The sequence below is a fragment of the Bactrocera oleae genome, chromosome 6 (assembly GCF_042242935.1).
Source record: "Bactrocera oleae isolate idBacOlea1 chromosome 6, idBacOlea1, whole genome shotgun sequence".
Lineage (NCBI taxonomy): Eukaryota > Metazoa > Arthropoda > Insecta > Diptera > Tephritidae > Bactrocera > Bactrocera oleae.
The window spans coordinates 71347104-71370964 of record NC_091540.1 but is presented as its reverse complement, the minus strand read 5'-3'; the positions used below and the strand labels follow the sequence as shown (position 1 = coordinate 71370964).

Sequence of the window (23861 nt, the reverse complement as noted above, 5' to 3'; positions counted from 1 at the left end):
ACCGCTTACAAATAACGATATCTCTTTAGTTCTACCACTAATACCATTATCAATGTCTCAAAATTCATTTTTACTTCTAATCACCTGCTAAAACAAAATTTATATTACATATAGTTAAATTATGTATAGTATTTCTTTAATTATATTAGAATTTTTAACTAAACATATATGTAAAAAATTAACCGGTTGGCTTTCCACAATTTAACTTATCAGTACTTCCGAGTAATAATGTCTCTAACTACTACAATAGAGATATGTAAGTATATAAAAATAGTTTTAATATTGGAATATTATGTATGCATATTAGTTATTTTTTAATAATCATAATCATAAGTCAAATAGCTGTTTTATGAAAATAATTAATAGTTATATATGAAAATATCAGTCATATACCATATACAAAGTAATATGTAAAACTTACCGGAATTTTAGATGTTCTTAAGAACTCTAGCAAAGCTTCTAGCGAGCCCAGAGTTGAAGCTTGCACATACACACCTGTTTGTGCTAGTTTTATATGACTTAAAGCGCTCTTTAAATCTTTCGCAACTTCCTCCCTGCAAACGTTTAATGTTTCTTAGTGATTTAATCGAAAAAATAAAACTTATTTCAAAATAATTACTTGCAAATTTCCACCTCATCCGGTTTGTTTGCTATAAGCAGATTGATTCCAGCAATTGCTTTTTCTAAATCCTTTGCTGCAATTTTAACACCTTGTGCAGCCTTTACTTCTTTGTGTTCAATATAGGCATTCTTTACACGCAACTCCTTCATTGGTTGAGGCATGAGAAGCGAGCGTATTTGCGTAACGATTGGACCATCTGTACCAGCCAATATCATCGTTTGACCTTCTCTAAGTTTACCATTTATTAAAATGGCATCGATGGTAGTGCCAAGACCCGGAATTGCCTTAACTTCCAATACTGTTGCCTGGAGCTCTTCCGAGTACATTAAACGTTTTGACAACATCTTTTGGCAGAACTCCACAATGAGAAACAGTAAATTGCCCATACCTTCGCCAGTTATTGCACTGGTTGGTACCAATGAAACATAAGTTTTCGGATCAGGATTTTCATAGAAAAGTGCAGCATTCAGACCTTGTTCAGCAAACTGGAGAATTACATCCTTTAAACGTTGCTTGAACTCCAGCTGTGTATTAGCTTGTTGTTCCTTTAGTACATCACGAACGTCTCGACGCGCCATCACCTTCCAATTATATAATCGATCAATTTTATTTAGTGCTACAATGAACGGACACTTCTTTTTTTTAAGTAAATTAATTGATTCGATGGTTTGAGGCTCCAGGCCGTGCATAATATCTACCACCAAAATAGCTATATCACAGAGTGATGATCCTCGATTTCTGAGATTACTGAACGATTCGTGACCAGGGGTATCGATGATCAGTAAACCAGGCAACTTAAATTCGAAACTTGATGCATTAAAAACAGGTTTAGTTTGTTCTTTTATTGCATCGATTGGAACATTTGTTGCGCCGATCTGTTGCGTAATGCCACCAGCTTCGGAATCCTGCACATGAGTACGACGCAACTTGTCTAAAATTTTTGTTTTTCCCGTATCAACATGACCGAGTACACATACTACAGCGGCCCGCAAATCCTCTACAGTACGCTTTTTCTCTGCATCATCCTGACGCTTTATAATACGAGCTTCAGCACGTAACCGACGAGCCTCCGCGTCATTAGTATTAATGGCTTCTTCTTTTTCAGATTCAGAAGCCGAGCCTTCAGATTCACTTTCCGACTCTTCATCATCTTCAGATTCATCAGCGGATGATTCTTCAGCATTTTCAACAGTGGCTGAAACTGCAGCCTCTCCACCACTATTCGACTTTTCGTCATTATTTGTGGTAGTAGTAGTAGCTTGGGATGTATCGTCATCGCCATTGGCATCTTCTTCCGAATCGCTGGCATCCCAAGACTCTTTAACAACTTCCTTCTTTTCAGATGACTCTTGTTGGGCATTTGCAGCTGCGGCGGCTTCCTCAGCAGCCTTGGCTTCAGCTTCAGCTTGTTCGTCTTTGGCAGGTCTTTTCTTCTTTGGACGAATGCGTGTACCTACAAAGCCAAAAACGCACAATGAGCTAAGATCAATAAAATACATTACAATTTTACCTAATCTTGTTGCCCTCTTTTCAGTTGGATCGGGTATTTCGAGACCTTGGGCTTTCAAAGCTTCTAACATAGCTTGTGCTCGTGCTCGTTCTTCTTTTTGTTTCTTGGTAAGAAGTTTACCTTCTGCTTTAAGTCGGGCTTTTCTTTCCGCTTCTTTTTGCTTTTTCTTTTCTTTGCGCTCAGCTTCCAGCCTTATGGCTTCCAAACGAAGTCGCTCACGTTCTTCTTCTTGCTTTAATCGTTCTTCTTCCAATCGTTGCTGTCGCTCTTCTTCCTCTTTAATTTGTTTTAAGCGTTCTTGCATAGCAGCCACCATAGCCGCGGACATTCCCTTCTTTTTACTATCCTTCTTGGGTTCTTCATCTTCGGTCTTTTTATCCTTTTTACCTTTCTTCTTGTTCTTTTTATCCTTTGCAGACTCTTCTTCTACAATCGCACCGTCTTCTTCGTTACCCCCACTACCAACTTCAGCTTGGGGTGGTACCTCTTTATCTTCAGTCTTTTCTGCCAAATCTCCAGCCTCAGTGATTTCTTCTGCATTTTCCACAATATCTGACTTCGTTTGTGGTGCCCCTCGTTGTTTAGCCAAAGCTGCCTCCCGTTTTTGACGCTCCTTCTTTTCTTTTTTTTTCTGCGCAGCGGTTTTAACTGTACCTTCTTCTTCATCATCATTACCACCACCAGAAGCTTCATCTGCTTCAGGTACCGAAATTTCAATTGCGCTTTTCTGTTGTTTGCCTTTATTTTTCTTCTTCTTGGTGAATTCTTCGTCGTCCAAATCATCGGGAGCAACCACATTTGTGGTAGTTGTTGATGTCTCGCCTGCATATTCAGCTTGAAGTTCTGCTAAGATTTTATCTAAATCTTCGTCATCATCTTTTCCCTTTTTGGATTTTTTACCCTTTTTACCAACATTTTTGCCATCTTTTTTTAACTGTTTAACTGGTTCATCTTCCTCCTCGAATATTTCATTATCCTGAGGGTTAGGTTCATAGTCCTCATCATCATCGTCTGCCGCCAGTAGTTCGAATGTAGATTTCTTTTTATTACCTTTTTTCGATTTTGCTGGTGCTTCTTCTACCTTATTGCCATCGGCTACTTCATCATCTGAATCAATTTGATTTGGTTTGCCTTTGTTTTTGGACTTTCCTTTCATTTCTAATTTCTTAACACCAGTTGTGATGCTATCCACCTCATCTTCTGCCTCTTCTGAATCTTTTCGTATTTTCTTATTCTTTTTTGTCGATTTTTGTTGATTCTTCTTGTTTTTTAGACTTACATTGTCCTGCTCGGCATCGGAGTCGATGTTAGCATCTTGCAACTCAGTTTGGTCCCTAGAAGTTTATGCGAATTACAAATAACTTATTAACCATTCTTATATGCATATAATATTTAAATACAAAAAAATCATATACATATGTACTCGTATATTCGTATAGAGCAAGATAACTTTTAACGACCCATGTAGATTTGACAACGCAGCAAATTGTTTAAGACATTGTAAACTTGTTTTTAGCCGTTATTAAGGAGCCATAAACTTTTAAAATATGCCTGGACTTCACCATACCAAAACATCCTGGTGCACTTACATTTCATCACCGGACGAAACGCTTCCAACCGCGCTGGTTGCTATCTCTTTCTTGCCCTTTTTAGTCTTAACCATTTTTCCTCGCGCAATTTCAACACCTTCAGCCGCCGCCGCTCCACGTAAATGCAAACGAAATAACTCCGCGATTCAATCAACTTTACTGCTGTTGCGATCTCCTGCTATACTCTGTTTACTATTTAAAACGTTAAGCGTTCCTTTCAATCGATTTTTTAAACCAAATTTACAACACTATTTCTTCAAGTTAATTTATAAATATTGTTTTAAATATTTTGCAAATAACAAAGCCAGAGAAAATGCAAAGCACGTAACTCGGTTAAAGAAAAGTGTGGTGCCTGAAATGTCAATTGGATGGTGTGTCGTATTTTGACATTTATTGCACCAACAAAATATACTAGTAGAAAATATTTCCGAATGGTTTGAACACAGGCTGGTTAGGAGAATTGTTTATATTTTAATATCAAATACTTGCATGTATAGCATTCACATTAAAACGTGTTCATTAAGCTTCAAATTAGAAACAATTTATGGATTCAGAAATATGAAAAAAAAAAATTATTTTGATTAATTCAAACACCTCATAGTTAACTAAGTGTGTGTGGAGGGTATTGGTTTTGCACCCTATGTTCAAATTCAGATTATTCCTCATTAGTCGTTTCTAGAGTGTAATCAGATTTTCCGGCTTCTTTCCTAATAAACGCCGATTTGAAATTTGTTGAGATTTGTTAAACTTTTGTTTTCACGCCAACTCATAACTTGTAAAAACGTGAGTTGTTTTTTTATATCATGCACCAGCCCGGTAATATAACTGAAGAATTGCCAAGTACATCTGAAACTGCAATTGGTGGAGAAGTAAGCGTACAAATTTACCAAAAGAAGTTTGTTTCAAGTTTGCATTGATGTAGGTGAAGAAACCGGAGACACAAACGGATAAAACCTTTTCACGCTGTCATTCAATAGTGCTCACAGAAGACGACTATAAACAAACAATTTCTGACTCGTATCAAAAACTTTTACAAAACCTCCGTAAGGAATTAAATTATATAAGTGAGACAGACTGGATGTATGAATCTGCAGATAGGAAGGCACTATAATCACCTAGTGAATACTAAAGATTTCTTCCAAGTTTTAGACAAAATTACTTAAGCTATTCGAATTAAAAATGTTGTCATTTTTTAAAAATTTATGGGACTCTATGGATGCTGAGAAGCAAAAACGTTTATTTGCGATAAAACTAGAAGAGGAGCAGAGACATTTAGACACGGAAATTGAAAAAGAAGAAAATGAAAAAATCAAAACGGGTGAGAATTTTAACATGCAAAATGTGTTAAGATCTATAAACGCTCCCCAAAATGGTACTTTGTCTAGTAATGATGAGGATAAATGTTTTCAACGGCTTGGTAAGTCTTTGGAAAACGATAATATTACATTATTTAATTAAAGATTTACATATACAAAAATTTTTTAGGAGTTATAACAACGTTAAAAAGCAACCATGGTACTATTGATCATGCAATATTTTTTGATATCGATGCGGCAGGAGGATTGGCAAGTGAACTTAAGGTCGGCTGTCATGTAAAATATTTGGCATATCAACAAGTTCATAGTGACCACATAAAAGTGGTCCAAATCAATGAAGTTTCCGAATTATTTTGGGACGAATCAATGCCAAGCACAGAGAAGGTTTGGGTGCTTACTTTAGATAAATATAAATAAATAGCGTACATTTTCTTTCTTTCCTTTCAGATTGAGCAACAAATAGCCGAGTTACGCAATGAAAAGCCGACGTTCTTCAATACACATCAGAGAAATATTCTTGGGCTTATAATGGAGCGTAAGCCGGGTGCTATTGTTGTGGACACTGAACACAAATTGATGAACATTAATTTAGACACAATAGAAATAGATTTTATACCACAAGCAGGTGATCGTGTATTCATATGTTGCAACGTACAAAGTGATGAGCATTTCGTGAATCGACAAGGTGAAATACTGCAAGAGGTGAGTGTACATCCCGCTCGTTTACTAAAACAAGAAAAATGTGAAGTGCGACGTTTAAATACAGAATGGGGAGTACTAAATAATGATTGCTATTTTACCTTTGACGTTGTGCCTAACGCTTGTAAGCTAGACGTCGGTGACATAGTTTTGGCAGATCTGATCGAATGTGAGCGTGTAAGTAGACATACGTATAAAAAAGGATATACATTTTTAATTAGAAATTTTATTTTTAAATATCTACAGGATCCATACATCTGGCGTTGTGTTAAATTATCTCTATTAGAACGTAAGATACAACAGTTGGCTACCTCTCCCGCAACAGGTACTCCATCTAACGGTGAAAGACCTTCGGCGTTGAATTCACGAAAAGAAAGCAATCATGCAATTACTGTTTCTGAAGATGCACGTTGCATTTTTTCCGCAACCTTTCAGACCAAACGGATCGATATGACCATTAAGAACAATGTAGAACGAAATATGCGCGTTCTTTCCATCGATTTTTTAGGACGCCGACGAGATTCACAAGTGAAACTTGTTGATCCGGAGCACGATAATACCGCGTTTGAGATCCCTGCTCACAGTAGTCGTGTAATAGTTTTCGAAGTAGAATCGAAATTTTACGGAGAATCACGTGAAATTTTTATTATTAAATTTGAAACATTCCGCGTGAAGCGCTCCATTTCGTTAGTGGTTTGTGAGACCGAAGTGGAAGCGGAGGCCGCACGGGCTCAGCCTAATCATAGCACAATCAGTGTCTTAAACGGTAGTGCACAAAATCTACGACAACGCTCTCGTTACTACGCCAATCAGGTGTGGTCAAACAAAGGCGAAGTCATTCCAGGTGTAGGTTTGGCAACAAAGCGCCGTTTTCTATCACTTAGGATCGCCTATTATGAGGTGCCCGAACGTTTGCGTAATGCTTATTTGACATCGACGAGCCGTCAAGAAATGATATACAATGTGGAAAACATGTTTCCTTGTTTGAAAGAGGAGCTCAACATAAAGAACTATACAATACGATTCCAAACACTAGTATTTCTAGAAGAAATCGAATATTTTGTAAATTTCCGAAATTATGATAGAGAGAGGGCCCATTTCACACGTGACGGTGAGTTTTTGTCGCTCACTATAGAAAATTTATCTGAACGTCGACCGTCACTCGTTATCGGTGACACGGTACGCGCTATAAATCCATGGAGTAATGATGACGATAAACGTAGCTATGATGGCGTAATTCATAAAGTTCTTTTTAATCGTGTACTGTTAAAATTTAACGAAGGGTTTCAGTCCAAATATAACGGTGAAGATTTTCGTTTGGAATTCTATTATTCCCGATTTGCTTTTCGCAAACAACACTTTGCAGTTAACCGTATAATAAAACATGTGGGGGAGCAATTTCTGTTCCCTTCACGTGTACACACGCGTGAGGAGCCACAACTTCAAATCGAATTAAACAGTGACGATAATCTTATGCTGCAACGTACACATTGTCCATGGTTTAATCCGCTGTTGAATCCAATACAAAAGCGCGCCATACGCAATATTTTGAGAGGTGAAGCTCAGAATATGCCTTATGTAATATTTGGGCCACCAGGCACAGGCAAAACCATGACACTTGTCGAAACCATGTTACAGCTAATTAAACTCATACCCAGTTCACGTTTACTTATTGGCACTCCCTCGAATGGATCAGCGGATTTGATAGCAACGCGTCTAATAGAAAGTAAACAACTACAACCGGGAGATTTTGTCCGCCTTGTTTCGCAGAATCAAATTGAAAAAGAACTAGTGCCGGAACATCTTATGCCTTATTGTGCTACCGTAGATATGGCTGCCGAAGGCACTTGTGACGATTCGGTTTGTAGTTACATTTACCCAAAGAATACAACTTTCGTAACAGTTTTTCCTTTACAGATGATTGTGACTGAATCAGGCATGAAATTACGTTGCCAAATGAAATACCTCGGCCGTCATCGACTGACTATCAGCACTTGCACTACACTTGGTAATTTTCTGCAAATGGGTTTCCCACCTGGACATTTTACACATGTGCTCATCGATGAGTCCGGTCAGTGCACTGAACCCGAAGTGATGGTGCCCATGTGTTTAGTGTCACAAAAGCGCGGTCAAGTTATATTGGCCGGTGATCCACATCAGCTGTCAGCGATAGTAATTAATCGGTTTGCAACGGAGCGTGGCTTATCACTATCACTACTCGAACGCATACTAGGTCGTGCACCCTACCTACGCGACGTGATGCGTTACCCCGACACTTCCGGTTTCGATCCGCGACTAGTCACCAAATTACTCTTTAATTACCGTTCCTTACCGTCCATACTCAACGTATACAGCGAGTTGTTCTACGATTCCGAACTGCGACCAATGATCAATGAAAAAAATTCACGCGAAGCTGATATGTTAAAAAAACTTGATGTGCTGCTGCCTGTCTCGGAGAAGCGACCTAAGACACATGGAATATTTTTTTATGGCACTCGCAGCGAAAATAAACAGGAATCCGATTCACCATCGTGGTTTAATCCATTAGAAGCGAGAAATGTATGAAGTAGTTTTGAATAAAAATGTGAAAAATACAAAAATATTTTTTCAGGTGTTTTTGATGACCATCAAGCTATATCGTCAAGGCATTCAACCGGAAAATATCGGCATTATAACACCATATATGAAGCAAGTGAAGCATTTGCGCACACTTTTTATCGAAGCTGATATTGCTATGCCGAAAATCGGTTCCGTAGAAGAGTTCCAGGGCCAGGTTTGTGATTAGAGGATTAATTTAATTTCTCTATTCACGCGCACTCTTTGCATTTACAGGAACGCGACATCATCCTTATATCAACAGTGCGCTCCTCACTGCAATTAATTGGCAGTGATTTGCGTCATGCTCTCGGTTTCGTACAAAGCGCCAAACGCATGAACGTAGCAATTTCGCGTGCACGCTACCTGATGTTCATTTTTGGCAACCCACATTTGCTTTATTTAGATCATTGTTGGCGTTCGTGTATCAAATATTGCGTGGACAATGAGGCTTATTTGGGTTGTGATCTGCCCGACGACTTTGATAGTAGGCCCGAACTTAAGAGAGATGAAACGATGTTGGATCAGGATGTTTCCAAGTAAAAAGTGATACAGAAAACTTTTAAAATCTTTGCAATTAAATGGCAATGAAGTATTTTTAATATGTAATATGAGTAAGCTAACCTAAATGTAGTCTATCAAGGAGTTGTTCACATTTTTTAAATTTAAAAAACTTAGGATATTTGTAAAGATGATAAAAGGCTTTCTCATGTTTTGTTGCTTGTAAACTGCACCAAAACTCCAAAAAATAATTTCCACTATGTTGCCCTGTTGCATATTTTAAAAAAACCTTTCCTATTCCCAACGTTTATTCAAATATATTAAATACTTTATAATTTTCAGTGACGAGGAAAAAGTTGAAAAATACGATAATTCGCAAATGTGGTGCTTTTAAAAGCAGGGTTGTTATCTGTATAATTTTGGCATCCTGAAATCCTCGTATTTTGATTCTGCATATAGTTGTAATACAGCAGAGATTAGTGTCTCATTGCTAAACACGACTAATTTCAAATCTGGGATCCCCCTAAAATGAAAGGATCTATACAGGCACATGTTGCATTAATAGCGGTGCTAATGCTGCACTCATTCAAAAAACTACGTTATGTTGGATTGTCAAAAATTGAAATTGAAAATTAACCAATTCAATTGGACAACCATCAAGCCTGCAAAACATCTCTTAATTCATAGTTTTTATCGAAATTTTTTTTTTTTTTACATTAATCCGTTTTTTTTTTTGCTACTGCAACAAGTTGACTGAATAACTTCTTCAAATCGAGGAATACTTTGAATTGAAAGCAACTTTCTTGCTATATTTTCCTATTTTTTTGTTTAAAAAATTTAAACTTTTAAATATAAAATCTTATAGTTCTTTACATAATTCGCAATGAATGCTTTTTATTGTTCTCCTTTGATCATATTTTGTGTTAATTATTTAGTAGATTTTTCAGACATTTTTAAGTTATGAGCCAAACTTCCTCTTTCAAGTCTTAATATAAATTTTAGGCTATTCATCTTTGAATTTCATGATTTTTCTTTTACTGATATCTTGCATTTTTTTGTTTTTCTCATGTAACGCCATCTTAACAATGGCAATGTTGTTGTAGTAGTGGCAGAAAACATTCCTGAAGTAATTTCGAGGAATGGTGCCGAATTGACAGCCTTTGATAAAAGACAGATAAAAATCCGGGTCTGTTCCGGTGACTTAGACCCGACTTTCGACGGAACGATTTACACTCAATTGTATTCCAGTTGTGAGTCGTACTATCATAAGTCCTATGTTTATAAAACATGCATTAAAATTTTAAATTTAAACAGTGAACAGTTTTAGTCAATATGCAGTTAACTGCCTTTCTTTCACTTCTTAAATTAAGATACAAAATACTATTTGTACATTTTCCAATAAAAAATCATAAATAAAAACTATTTTGGACGAAAATATTTCGTACATTTATTAATAAATATCAGAAGTAGCAGCAGCAATTGTGAAACAAACTGTAAAACTCATGCATAAAATAATAACGATATAAAATATAAAAAGAAGTATGTTTTAAAACAGATGAATAGACGAATAACAGCAAAAACTAATAACATAACATAAAATGCTGCTGTAAGCGCATTTAGCATGTACACATATATTCACAGCAGGCGTTCTACTGCGGGCGCGTCTCATCGCTCAACTTCACTGGTACTGTTATATGCTCATTCTCCATAGAAACCTAGAATCAGAACAAAGTATAAATAAAACTTCAAATAAGTATAATTTCCAATAATACCGTTATATATATGGGTTCCAGTCTATTGTCGACATTCAATTTGTCAACCCGCACTTTCACTTCCACCTCCAAATGTCCACCATCGGGTTCCACGTAACCATCTGTAGGCTTTAACTGCAATACATTTTTCCGATTGGTGCTCACTTCAAAATATTGTCGTGACTTAAAAGAGTTGCAGATAAAAATCGAAGAGCATATCGTTTGCTTTTCACCGCGCAAATGAAAGTTTAATGAACTCGGCAATACTGACCAGCAACAAGCTTCGCCACGTGCCGATGAATTATTACTGTTGGCTGCTTGTTCCACCTCCTCCTCAGTTAGCTCATCGACACGATCTAAAACATGGCCCGAACCGTCTGCATTGTTGCTGGGCGATGGACTGCACACGGTACGGAACAATACTGTTTCATCCTCATCGGGAAAATAAAATGAAGAGGTCGACTTTATAGTCTCGTCCAAATAGTCGTCGTTAATGGTAAGTGCCACTTCGTGTATGCGCATATTTGTCAACAGATCGAATGTTAAGGTCGGCGATTCTTTGAACATCTGCAGCTCCTCAATATCTTTCTCACCAGGTAACTTTTCCCACAATGCTTCCAGAGATTTAGATGAACTTAAGTTGGCGCGTTCATCGGCCGACATACGCGCAACTAATTGGCGCATGCGTTGCCTGTTCGCTTCATCGCCAGATATTAAACGCAAATTCGCTAGTGTCAACACGGACTTGGTTTGACGGGTAATTTTTCTCACGTCCTCGCGCTGTGGTCGAAAAACAACACGTAATGTTGCTGACGAACCAGGTGGTATAAGCATAGCAGTGGGTTGTATTTCAAAAGCAGTACATAAGCGTGGTAGACGGAGTCCAACTGAATCAATTGAAGCCAATGCGAAGCCCAAAAGTGGACCTTTATTGTAGACACGTATTGTACGCTGTATTGGCTGCGAGAGTTCATGCAGATAGCCCATTTGTAGAAAGGCCATACCCACAGGAGCTATGTGTACTTCTTGTGCCACAACACTGCAGTGACCGCCATAGCCATAGAGGGGAATATCCAAAAATGAAGACATGCTAGCTGTGGAGGCACTATTATGGGCAACGGTTGTGTTTTGTGGAGCATAAAATGACAGTTTGCCAATGGCAGCACCAATGACCGTTGGACAAAAGCTCACCGCAATAGTTCGACACTCCTGCGACTGCAGTGTTAATGTATTATTTCCTGGCATATTGATCAGCTGGTAACCTGGACCATGGACATCGATACGTAATGTAAGTTTCTTACTGGCTGTATTCTTTACTTGCATTGTCTTATGGGCGGCATTTCGCAGACGTGTACTTCCCCAAGACAATTCCATCGCGGTTACTTTCAGTGGGATGGCATTGCCATCACGATGGCTGAATTCGCTGCTACTGGAGCATCGGGAGACACTGCGCACAACGCCTCCATTGCTACTACCATTTCGTAACGATTGCGTACTGGTAGTGCGCATTGGTACAATACTCTTAATGCTGCGCTCACTGATGGAGGGGGATGAATTGGTACGATGGATTCTAACTGTAGTGCTAGTTTGGGGTTGAACTCGCAGTTGCGGTGAACAATTTTCACAAGCACCACGATAATTCTCATTACGACTTTCTGCAACAGGCGACGACGGTTGTGACGACATATAGCTACGCGTTGGAGATGGCACACCGGAGATCAAGCCGTTATTGGGGCTTCCGTTGGCCAATAAGGTGTATTCAGCGGAAATACCCTTAGTTGACGTCATAGATTTGGAAAGATTCGGCGAAATAGCTACGAAGTCACATTCGCTTTTTTGTTCATCTAACCTTGTAGAGCTAAGGGGTTTCTGTTTTAACGGCAATGTTGGACTTACCGCGGACGGTGATTTTGCATTTGGTGCAAGGATAGTTGGTTTGTTATGCTTATTGATAGCCGCCCGACTATTAGAAGAAGCCTTCGATATCGCTGATTCATTAGCTGACATTTTAGAATTGTCGTCCAATCTCTCCGGTGTTTTAAGATATATTTTAGAGGGTCTTTTTTGTACATCTAATTGATCTGGTGATAGTCTAACCCTCGGTATATTCAATGGACTGAGTGGTGAACGTGGTTGATTTACGCTTTGTTGCAATTCCTTTAAATCGCTGGCATCCAGCAGCGATTCTGTAAAGCTTATAGTGTCAGCTTGTGACTCAGATCCACGCATTCTTTCTGGATCCAAATTCTCCTTGTTCTCCGATAACAATTCTTCGAGTGTGTTAAGACTCTTTGTGTATTGCTCAATAGAACTTCTCACCGTAGAATTTCCCGTAGCTTTTTTATGCGCTTCTTTAACCACTTGCATCTCTTTTGTCTGACATTGCGATGGCTTACCACTTTGTTCAGATTCCGCGTGTCCAGGATTTTGTGGCGATTTAGGACGTTTTGGTTTTTTCAATAAATCGATAAGATCAGTTGATTTGATGTCATTATACGAATTTTTTACTAAAATAAAAATATATGTTATTAAGGTAAGAAAGAAAAGTGCTCTGCTCTGAGTGCAAGGACTTACTAAACGCCTTTTTGATGTGAGATAGAGAGAGCAAATAGGATTCGTCGTCTTCTTTTGTGCCATTTCCGGAGTCTTTACTCTCATGTTCATCTCGAATAATTTTACCCAAATCCGCTGTCGAACTCTGATTTCTTTTTGGAGCTAGGCTATAAGTTCTGTTATCTATTTGTGGGGTGCGATCTACGTCTTTTGTAGATTGAAATGCTTTTGTGTTACCTAAAGGTGTACTTAAACTGTGTGAGTTTTGAGTTTCATCTACTAATGCTATTGGTGGTCGCATACGCTCTGGACTTAATGACTTTACAATATTTTGTAAATCTTCTGATCGCTGATTAAAAAACCGACCCATTGAAAAATTTGGATCTCGAGAAAATAGAGAACTAGAAATTCAAATAACAATGTACATAAATGTGAATATATTTATATATAAAACATATTATTAATTCAATTTGAAAAATATACAATACCTGTTTGGGTTTGATTGCAAATCAAAATCCTTTTCTTCTATCATCTTATCTTTGCTATTTTTATTCACGTCAGATGTGGGTATTGCGGCGAATTCTTGTGCCCAAGCTATTTCATCCATCAGTAGTTTGGACTGCATATTCTCAGCTGGTTGAAATTCCTCTGCGTTGACTGTGGATTCATTTGTGCCATTAAATGAAAATTGTCCTCCGACAATTGCAGATTTACTAAACGTAGATTCTGAAGTATTTAGAGACAAGTCTGCTGTCCGAAGTAAACTTCTCGAATTATTTAGGCTCCCTAAAGTTGTACTTGATACAGACGTACGTTCTCCCAATACCTCACCGAGATTACGTGCTTTAGGCGCAAACGAAGTAGCAAGGATGTCACCGACGGATAGGCGACTAGATGTGGATGTCATATTATTTTTCGGAATCTTTTGTGACTTACGGTCCTTGTAGTGTGTAGATCGTCCAGTTATTTCAGAAGGTTCAAAAGAAACTTTTGTATTGTTACTTGTTGAAACAGTACTTTTAAAATCTAAATTTATACTCTCGTCCATTACCAATTCCGAAATATTAATAGAATCCGGTCTACGATAGGGTACATACTCGGTTCGATTAAATTCTAAAAGACATTTATTTTAAAATATATAAGCAAAATAAGTCAAAACCAATTTACTTGAAGAGCTGTTTGACGATGTTGTTATGGGATTTGGATCTCTAAAATCCTTTTTAGCAAAACTTTGTTGTATAATTTTATTTACGTCCGATTTTATTGTCTTATTAGCTTTTTCCAAAGTTTCCAACGCTCTCAGTCGCTCTTTCTGTAAATTCAAGAATAATCTTGTAAAATTAAATTTTTAACAATATACATAAGGAAATAAGATAACGAACTCACATTCAAACGATCATTGATAGGCTTACTGTTTGTTATTGAAGAATTAGACATCTCGCCAAAAGCTGTAAAACATTTTAATTAACAAAAAAAAGAATATTTATATTATAACGATACTTTACCCCTTAAACCATCCAAGTTTAAAACACCTAGCGAATCAGTTAAATTGTTTTGCTCAATGGCACGTTTATCCATTATGAGCCTTTTCAATTCAAGTTCAATCAACAACTAAAATAAACAAAGAAAATTCCTTCGGATACGGTGTTTAAACAATTCTTACTAATATTCAAAGGACACACCCCGTTATTACAATACAAATTATTTAGTAAATACAATAATTAATTTTAAATATACGAATATCTTGGCACTGATCGCAGTATTTTATATTAACCCATAAATATTTTCTTCGGATATTTAAGAGAGCCTCCAAAGAATATGAAGTTGGCGCAAATCGGGTTTAAAATTAAAATGGTGGATATTGAGCCGTCGTATCCACAAGGTTGCATTTACAAATAGTACAGTACGAAGTAAGACTTGCTATAAATAATGAGCAATTATTTGGTTACATTGAATCTTCTATATTAGATTATATAATATATTGATGTATTCAGCATTTGCTCAATTTACTAAAAAAGAAAGTGTAAAGATGATTTTTAACTTTTTAAATAATAAAAGAAAATTGGGCACAGAGCAGGGAAAATGAATAGCAAGTCGTTAAAAATTTAACTTTATGTTCAACAAAGAGTTGCATTTGCTTGACAACTCCCATCGCCAACAATTCATTTCAGTGCTTTTCAGAAATTTCTTCTCCACCACGAATCATCAAAAGCAAACCAGCAAACAACGAAAGCAAGGCGAAATCAGTCACACATTCGGATCACAATTCGAATTATTTTTTGCGCAATATACAAGAAAAAGCTTTCAGTTAATTTTCTTATTAGCTATTTTTATTCAATCATTCTTTGAAAATCATCTGCCTGGTGAGGTAATACGGAGAATATTGGTGCAGTTCACTTAACTTTTTGCAAATTATTATATGCAAAAAGCAGAAATTGCGATACATTTCTTTGTATTCACGTGTGAGTTCGGTTATATGTGCGTGTGAAAAGCGAAAGAACATAAAAAAATTGGCGCAAAGGAAGATAAGCAAATAATTGGCAAATTTGTAAGGGTGTAAATTTAGCGAAAAGAGCGATAAACTACTGGAATAAGTGTCTTTGGGAACTGAAAGCAATTTTTAAAATCCAAAATGCAGCAAATGACTCAAATTATTACAAATTTACTTTCTTCGGATAACGATGTAATCAAAAAGGTATGTATGTAATACAGATTTTAATTAAAATTATTTTATCTGGGTTAATTACAAAAAGTGTAAAAATATTTTAATAGTGAATGAAATTGTATATTAAGTAAAATTACAAAAGTAAAAGAAGAATTCGATAAATATTTCCTTTTTTTTTTGCAAAGTAAGGAAAGTCATTCTAACGACAAAAACACGTGGATGCGCGCCATCATCAGCTCGCATGCTTTGCTTCGTTGTTCATCGTACTGTAGTAGGCTATGTCATATTTGAAATTTGTTCTCTTTTAAAATTTCATCTTTGCTGCTTTTAATTCAATTTTCAATACATAGTATGTATGCATGTACGTACATATTTTTAATTTTTGCAACGTATACTATGTTTTAATGAAACAAAAGTGAAATGCTATATTTCCATAATACTCGTATCAAAAATATGAAAATTTCACACAATTTCTTTTAACTTGAAAAAATATGAGTTGCATGTAACATATAATTAATAAGAATATAATCTTTTTATATCATATTTATAGATATCTCTTAAATTGCAGTAAAACACGTGTCCGCTAGTTCTCTAATAAAAAAAAATGCACATACGTGTGTATATTTCAAAGCAAACGTGTGTTACCACCCACCCCATTGTTGTGCAGTGTGTGATATGACCGGTTTCTTCCACGCCGGCCGGCTATCTCCACACAAAGAAAACGGTTGAATTTTTTGACTTCACGCATTTGCTTTTAATACATGTTTATATATTGCATTCGGTTGCCAAGTCCAATATATAATACCTTCAAACTACCGAATATCAGTTCAATTAAGCAAAAGCACCAGCATACACATATATATTTAATTATATGTGTATATACTTATGTACGCGTACATTTGAAAATGTGTTCATTTAAAAGTAAAGAAATGAATGGAACTGTTGCGTCTCTAGCCAAAAGCATGCAGAATTTATATTCTCTAATATTGTTGTTGGATGTGGGGTGGGGCCAAATAACAACGCATCTCACATCACATACTAATTTGATAGATACAAACATACACATCCATACATATGTATGTAAGTATGTATATACCTGTATGTACCATCCATATATGTCTGAACAAACAAATGCACACTTTTTTTAATTGTTTCTTCTATGCTTTTCCTATCATCTTTGGGATGTGTAATTATCATACATGCCTCCTTAATTAATTTTAATACTCGAGAACACATGCTTGTGCGTCGTGGTAATTTTTGGTTTATCTTCTTTTACTTAGGCAAGTCATACATATTGGAATTTTAATAGCTTTGCCACGTTTCTTTTATTTACGCTAGCTGAGTACATACATCCAAGTATACATGTATGGTAATTATTTTAATTTCATGACACATTTAAATGTATTTCTGAAGTATTATTTGACTTAACTCGCAGAAATTTGCCTTTTATTGTAAATTGATTTCAAGTTTTGTGTATCCTTTCATACCATTTGTATGATGTATGTATATCATTTAACTCTTACAGATAAATTTAAAATGTTTTCGACCTATATTTTAAAGTAATATGTACGCTCTTCTTTGAGAATATATTCTATCTATATTTATTTAAAAATACATGTATAAAAGAATAAAATAAAATATATATTTGCGAACTATTATGCATGTATGTAATATAGTATAAGGTCATGTACAAAAGTATAGAGCCGAATACAATTTTGGGTTTTATTTTTCAAAGTTAAACGTTTTTTCTGTTACATGCCGTTTAGGTGAAAATATAAATCGGTTCTCATATACATATATGTAAATTACACACTACTTTACATTATTTTATGTAATATTCCTTTGTTTACAGGCCACCGCTGATTTACAGGAGGCTTACAAGCATCCTGAGACTGTACCAGCTCTTTGTGAAATTGCCGTCTCGGCACCGGAGCCACAGGTGCGTCAATATTCTGCTGTACTACTTAAGAAGCACTTAGCAAAACTGCGTCAATGGAACAAAGTACCGGTTGAGCAACAGCAAATGTAAGTACCAGATAAATATATTATTTAAGAGAGGATTCAAAAATTAAATGCAAACTAATATTTATTTTTGTGTAGTATTAAGCAGGGTATGCTTAATGCCCTCATGCAGGAGCAGCAAAAGTCTGTACGTAAGGCTATTGCTCAATTTGTTGGTGTCTTGGTGCGTCACGAAGCCAAAAAGTCTGACTCATGGATGAACGAAGTGCTAAAATTCATCTACAGCTACTGCTCTTCGGCCGATCCTAAGCAAAGCGAGCTAGGTTCGTCTACATTTGCTATTTTGGCTGATGCGGCCCCGGATCAATTTTTGCAGCATATGGAATCGGTTTGTGAAATGTTCACTGCTGCATTGGTGGCCACCGAAGCAACTGGCAACATGGCTACACCTGTTATTTTCAACATTCTAACTGGTATGACTTATTTGGTGCCGTTCACATTGGGTCACAACACAGCCGAACAAACGTTGCAGAAATCCATACCATTGATTGTTAAATCGCTTCAAGCGTTTGCTGTGCAGCCTGAGGTCGATCAATTTGTTCACGCTTTTGATATTCTCGAGAGTATGGCAGATTTGAATGCTAAATTGCTGAACAATCACATCAAAATGTTGTTGGAGTTCTGCTTGGAGGCAGCAAGTAATGCCCAACTTGATAGCGCTGTGCGCATTAAAGCCGTTGCTTATGTTGGCTGGTTGGTGCGCCTTAAGAAAAAATTGATTATCAAACAAAAGTTGATCGAGCCCATAATTCGAGTAGTTTTCAATTTGATGGCAACTGAACCCGAAGACGAAGATGGTTAGTGCTCACAGTTTTCTATAGTTTATATTTTAACATTTGTTGTTGTTGCAATTTGTGTTATATATTATATTATATACGTAACTATAAAAATTTATTGTATTATATTTTAGATGATGAAGAATACTTTTTGGGTGAAGACAACTCGAACCCGATGACAACGGCTACTCAAACAATGGATCTGCTTGCATTGAGCGTGCCACCAGAGAAATTGATTCCGCCACTATTGCAACTTTTGGAGCCCGCCTTGCAGGGTCAGGACCCACTGCCACGTCGTGCTGCCTACTTAAGCATGGCCGTTATAGCCGAAGGATGTTCGGAGGCTATTTGCAACAAATATCTGGAAACCATGCTGAATATTGTTAAAGTAGGCATCACCGACCCAATACCACTTGTACGCAATGCCGCCTTCTTTGCGCTGGGACAATTCTCCGAACATTTACAACCAGACATCACCAAATTCGCACCACAAATTCTACCAATACTCTTTGAATTTTTGCATCAGCTCTGCAATGAATTGCGAGTAAGTTAACAAATTGAAAAGTGTGTATTTACCCTTCTTACCGAACTGCAGTTATTTATTCAATTGCATATGTACACATTGAAAAATCAAATTGCGTTAATGCTGCTTCTTTGGTAACTTTGTACATTTTTTTGGCTCTCTTTGTGTTTTTTTCCTTTCCACTAACGCTTACCCAAAGGCATCCTGGCCGAACGATGTAGTCACCGAGCCATGGCCGCCTAAAACTGATACAATACTTTATATGAATCAGCTGCAAATTAAGCGAAAATCGGTTTTAACTAATTATGTAGTGAAATTTTGTGCTAATTATGCTAGTCAACTTTTTTCATGCACTGTAGCAAACATATAGTTTTTCGTTTTGATATTTATTTCGCACTTTAGCTAGCAATTATGAAAAAAATCTGAACTATAATGCATTGACTAATGAAATATCGTATATTCGTTCTTTTCCTCAGAGCGGCGGCACTGAACCCAAACACATTGATCGTATGTTCTATGCGCTAGAAACGTTTTGCGAGAATTTGGAAGACGAATTGGTGCCACATCTGCCGGTGCTTATTGAAATGTAAATAATCATATAGAGCTAATGAATATGTTAGAGCTGTCTAAATTAATATGCATATTTCCTTATTGCAGTTTATTCGAAGCTCTGAATCCCAACAATTCGGTTCGTGTGCGTGAATTGGCTTTAAGTGCAATTTCCGCTGCCGCGAATGCCACAAATGAGAATATGCTACCCTATTTCCCACGCTTAATTACCATTTTGCAATCATATTTGGCTCCAACCGAAAACGAGGATATAATCAGTCTGCGTCCACAGGCCATCGACACTCTGGCTGCCTTGGCACGCACGATCGGCAAGCAAAACTTCATGCCGTTGGCCACTGATACTATGACGTTCGCTTTAAATTTACTCGAGAAGGCTGAGGATCCCGATGTACGTCGTGCTCTTTACAATTTGATTGCCTCATTGGCTGAGGTGGTAAATGAGGAGATGGCCTCCGTTTTCCCGAAGGTGATTGAACGCATGTTTGAATCTATCCTCTCTACAGAGGAGGTAGTTCCAGAATTTAAAGACGATGATGGAGTACCAGCGCCAGCAGAGGAGGCCGATGAGAACGAAGATGACATCGATATTGAAAACTCGGAGGGGGAGGATGATGATTTAGACAACATTGCGGGATACAGTGTTGAAAATTCATATTTAGATGAAAAAGAGGAGGCCATTTTAGCATTGAAGGAATTTGCCGAGCATACCGGCGCCGCTTTTATCCCTTACTTGGAGAAATCTTATCAAAATGTTTACAAGATGATCGATCATCCACAGGAAGATATACGTAAAGTGTCAATTGACGCATTGAGTTCGTTCATTGTAGCTCTATACAAACAGCAAGATTTGCAAGGCGTTTCCAATGCTATTACAATCTTGATACCCAAATTGGGTCAAATTGTGCATGATGACGAAGAAGTTTCTGTTGTATTGTCTGCACTTGAAGGTTTGGGTGATCTTTTGAAAGAGTTGAAGCAAATATCTTTGCCAACGATTGAACTTCGTGATGTTGTCTTCTCTTGTATAACGGACGTGCTCCAGGGCAAGGTCGCTTGCCAATTTGACGAATCTACTGGAGATGATGACGAAGATGCTGAGGAGAGCGAATACGATGAGGCTATCGTAGAGGGTGCTGGCAATATGCTGCCATTGTTAGGCGCAGCCATGGGAGCGGATCAGTTTAGACCATACTTTGAGCGCACCTATCCAATTGTTTTACAAAAATTGGTATGTAAAAAAATATGACAGTTTGCATGTATGTATGCTTTACTTATAAAACCCATTTACAGCAAAAGGCAAAGAAAAATGAGGACCTTGAATCGCAGCGCGCTTTCGCGTATGGCGCTTTAGCTGAATGTTTTGCGCCACTGGGAAATCATACCGGTGCGTTCTTCAACACATTCTGTCCAGTAATGATTGCCGGGCTCTCTGACGAATTCGATCAAGCGCGCCAAAACGCCGTATACGGTCTGGGTGAATTGGTGCTATACTCTGGAGATAAATCATATGAGTAAGTGTTTTCTTAATTTTACGTTTAGTCTTTTTTCTAAACGAACATTGTCATTTGCAGAGCTTATCCACACATTCTAAATGCCCTCTCCCAGGCTGTTTCCAAGGAAACCAAGCCCAGCGCATTAGACAATATTTGTGGTGCTATTGCGCGCCTTATCATTAGCAACAGTTCTTTGGTGCCGCTGTCACAGGTGTTGCCAGTATTCATGCAACATTTGCCACTACGGGAAGATTTTGATGAAAACGCCTCAATCTTCAAGTGCTTGAAGCAGTTATATCTGCAAGCACGAGATGCGATCGCCACTTCATTGGAGCAGGTTATAGCCATTGCCATACACGTGCTTTACAAAAAAGAATACACAGAAAAGGAAACATACGACACCGCCTTGGGCCTACTGCAAGAAATTCGTGAAAATTATCCAGACAAATTCAGTGCTGTGGCCAATTCGAATCCGGAAATTATTGCTTTCTTACAAACGCTGTAAATGGCAATTGGAAGAAACATGTCGATATGAATAATGAATAGCAAGTGGACATAAATTTCATATATTTCAGCTAATTTTGCAATTATTTGAATTTATATTGTACGGTAAATGATCATATACTCCATTGCAATTAACATAGTAAGAGTAGTTTTCAAATAGGCATACAGGCACCCCTCGTAAATCAAACGAAAAATATGCTAAACTTGAAATCTCTCTCATTCAATACTAATTTGTTCGTGCTATTTTCCTTATTGGGGTGATTCAAAGGATAAAAAAGACTAAGACTGTGCGCTTTTTCAAAACAATGAAACAATGCTACTTGCTGATCAATCGCAGCTAAAGCAAATTTGTAACCAGGGACTGAAATGAAAAACGAATATTCAACATTAAATTTAAACAAAAAGTGATTGTGTAAAAGTAATATTACTTTAATTAATTTTATTTATTTATTTTTTTTTCACATAAATATATTTGTGAATTTTTCGTTTCAATGAAGATCAGTTAAATATTTCTTTTTGGTAAATATATATATAAACGAGAACGAATTTCAATAAATACGTATCAGTCCCTGTTCAAAATTAAGTATTTTTGTAATTAAATATTAATTTTTTGCACGTTTTAAAAAATTAGCACAGTTTAAATATATTAATTCCATATATTTTATAATTACTTTGAAGAAAGCGAATTCAACTTAGAAATATTTTTTGATGAAGTTCTTAGTATCCTACTGTGCGTCAAAAGCAGTAATTTATTATTTATAGTTTAATGAACATTGAAAAACAAAATGTAATAATAATAAAAAAAAGTTTAAATGCAATCAATGCAATTAATGCATATACTTGTATACTCGATCGTTAAACGTCCGTATAAGGCAACTAAGACACAAAAAATAATACATAAATTACACTTTTATTTTGTTTAAAGATACTTCGAACTGGTCTTTATAGAAAGAAAATAAAAACTTAAAAATTAAAATGCCTTAGATTTAAATGTAGATTTGTATATTTAAGATATACACATGGAGAAGCTTCCCACATACAAATTTCATCTCCACAATTCCTCAAATCAAATAAAAGCAATTGCATTAAAAATTGTATTTTCGCGGCGTACAATTTCAGACGCGCTAAAATGTTTCAACACAAAATCGGCGTTTTTATGTGTGCATACGCTAAATTTTCTCCACCTCATATGAAGGTGATCTTTTAATCTCCAAGTGAATATAAAAAGGCTGTGATATAAACTCTGTGTCAAGTGGTTACAAAACAAAAGAAAGCATACGAAAACGTTTCCCGTTTCTAAAAGAAACTTGAGAACACATCAAAACAAGAAATTAAATATTTTTTGTTTTTAATAGCTGGCATATACTTCACCTTACATTTTTATCATTCAATTTTAAACCCACAAACGTCACTCACAACTGCAGTGTTTGGCTTCCTGATCTCCCAATGTGCTCCCATATTTATTTATGTTTAGTTTTCGTTGGTTTGACCAACAACACTTGCCCCACCCCTCACATTACCCACACAGTGGGCACTGCAGGTCTGCTACACAGTCAATTGAATATTGGTTTTAGTGTTTGTCTAAAACTTTGCTGTGTTTTAGCGTAAATCTCCTATAAGTTTCTTTGAAAGTAAAGCATTGCCAGCGCGCAAAACTTAAATTTTATTTTAATATTCATTATTACTTTTAGTATGTATTGTATTACACAGCAATTGAATTAATAATTATCAATAAAAAAAATATAGAAATTGTATACTCAATTCATTTTTAATAAAACGAAAATGCAATTGGTTTATTTTTTTTTAACTACAATAAAATTATTTGTAACTTCAATACGAAATTTCATATTTTGTTTTCTTAAGTCTTTAGTTGTTAAATTGTATTCGCAGAGAAAATTAGATAAGTACTAGAAATTCATTACATACATTTATGAAAATGAAATATTAGATGCATCGCTTTTGGAAGAAATTGCAACGAAATCAATTAAAATTAGAAAAACAAACCAATGTCTTATAGAAATTTGCAGTGTGGTAAATTTTTTTAAATAAAATGTAAAACTGGAATAAAATGCTTGAATAGAAATTTACAATAATTAGTTTTATTAAATTATATCATTTTGATAACGTCTGTCAGCTGCGAGTGGAAATATTATATCTACAGCTTGTGTGCAG

General features: G+C 36.4%; 4 protein-coding genes across 4 annotated transcripts in view; 2 read left to right on the top strand and 2 right to left on the bottom strand.

Annotated features, from left to right (window-relative positions):
- Positions 1-4088, bottom strand: part of eIF5B (eukaryotic translation initiation factor 5B) — a 49264-nt gene extending 45176 nt beyond the window's left edge. Inside the window, exons 1-4 of the mRNA XM_070111498.1 lie at positions 3722-4088; positions 2133-3466; positions 620-2075; positions 422-554 (exon numbers count right to left, since the gene is read on the bottom strand). Of these exons, the coding sequence (XP_069967599.1) occupies positions 422-554; positions 620-2075; positions 2133-3466; positions 3722-3795 (2997 nt within the window). The 5' untranslated portion in view covers positions 3796-4088. The remainder of the gene's footprint in view (positions 1-421; positions 555-619; positions 2076-2132; positions 3467-3721) is intronic.
- A 673-nt stretch (positions 4089-4761) lies between these two features.
- On the top strand, positions 4762-10267 carry armi (probable RNA helicase armitage). The gene is made up of 7 exons (XM_070111499.1): positions 4762-5138; positions 5207-5421; positions 5485-5913; positions 5983-7596; positions 7654-8295; positions 8348-8509; positions 8569-10267. Exons 1-7 carry the CDS (start codon positions 4901-4903, stop codon positions 8872-8874), a joined length of 3606 nt encoding a protein of 1201 aa, XP_069967600.1. The 5' UTR covers positions 4762-4900; the 3' UTR covers positions 8875-10267.
- On the bottom strand, positions 10253-14956 carry spd-2 (spindle defective 2). Its single transcript, XM_014241392.3, has 7 exons — positions 14642-14956; positions 14523-14584; positions 14304-14448; positions 13625-14249; positions 13158-13537; positions 10605-13090; positions 10253-10547 (listed from the first exon to the last, which is right to left on the bottom strand). Exons 1-7 carry the CDS (start codon positions 14712-14714, stop codon positions 10482-10484), a joined length of 3837 nt encoding a protein of 1278 aa, XP_014096867.3. The 5' UTR covers positions 14715-14956; the 3' UTR covers positions 10253-10481.
- Positions 14957-15342: 386 nt separating this feature from the next.
- Arts (Artemis) lies at positions 15343-23782 on the top strand. Its single transcript, XM_036364280.2, has 8 exons — positions 15343-15831; positions 17654-17826; positions 17902-18620; positions 18734-19143; positions 19599-19708; positions 19780-20920; positions 20983-21203; positions 21264-23782. Exons 1-8 carry the CDS (start codon positions 15769-15771, stop codon positions 21688-21690), a joined length of 3264 nt encoding a protein of 1087 aa, XP_036220173.2. The 5' UTR covers positions 15343-15768; the 3' UTR covers positions 21691-23782.
- The last annotated feature ends 79 nt before the right edge of the window (positions 23783-23861 follow it).

What these genes read in the sequence shown, in the direction of transcription:
- armi (XM_070111499.1), top strand. Translation starts at nt 4,901, where the DNA reads ATGTTGTCATTTTTTAAAAATTTATGGGACTCTATGGATGCTGAGAAG. An exon ending in TAAATGTTTTCAACGGCTTG is followed by an intron (nt 5,139 to 5,206) that starts GTAAGTCTTTGG and finishes AAAATTTTTTAG; the next exon opens with GAGTTATAACAACGTTAAAA. An exon ending in CAATGCCAAGCACAGAGAAG is followed by an intron (nt 5,422 to 5,484) that starts GTTTGGGTGCTT and finishes CTTTCCTTTCAG; the next exon opens with ATTGAGCAACAAATAGCCGA.
- Arts (XM_036364280.2), top strand. Translation starts at nt 15,769, where the DNA reads ATGCAGCAAATGACTCAAATTATTACAAATTTACTTTCTTCGGATAAC. An exon ending in ATAACGATGTAATCAAAAAG is followed by an intron (nt 15,832 to 17,653) that starts GTATGTATGTAA and finishes CTTTGTTTACAG; the next exon opens with GCCACCGCTGATTTACAGGA. An exon ending in AGCTCTGCAATGAATTGCGA is followed by an intron (nt 19,144 to 19,598) that starts GTAAGTTAACAA and finishes TCTTTTCCTCAG; the next exon opens with AGCGGCGGCACTGAACCCAA.
- spd-2 (XM_014241392.3), bottom strand. Translation starts at nt 14,714, where the DNA reads ATGGATAAACGTGCCATTGAGCAAAACAATTTAACTGATTCGCTAGGT. An exon ending in TCACATCAAAAAGGCGTTTA is followed by an intron (nt 13,091 to 13,157) that starts GTAAGTCCTTGC and finishes TTTTTATTTTAG; the next exon opens with TAAAAAATTCGTATAATGAC. An exon ending in TGGAACCCATATATATAACG is followed by an intron (nt 10,548 to 10,604) that starts GTATTATTGGAA and finishes TTCTGATTCTAG; the next exon opens with GTTTCTATGGAGAATGAGCA.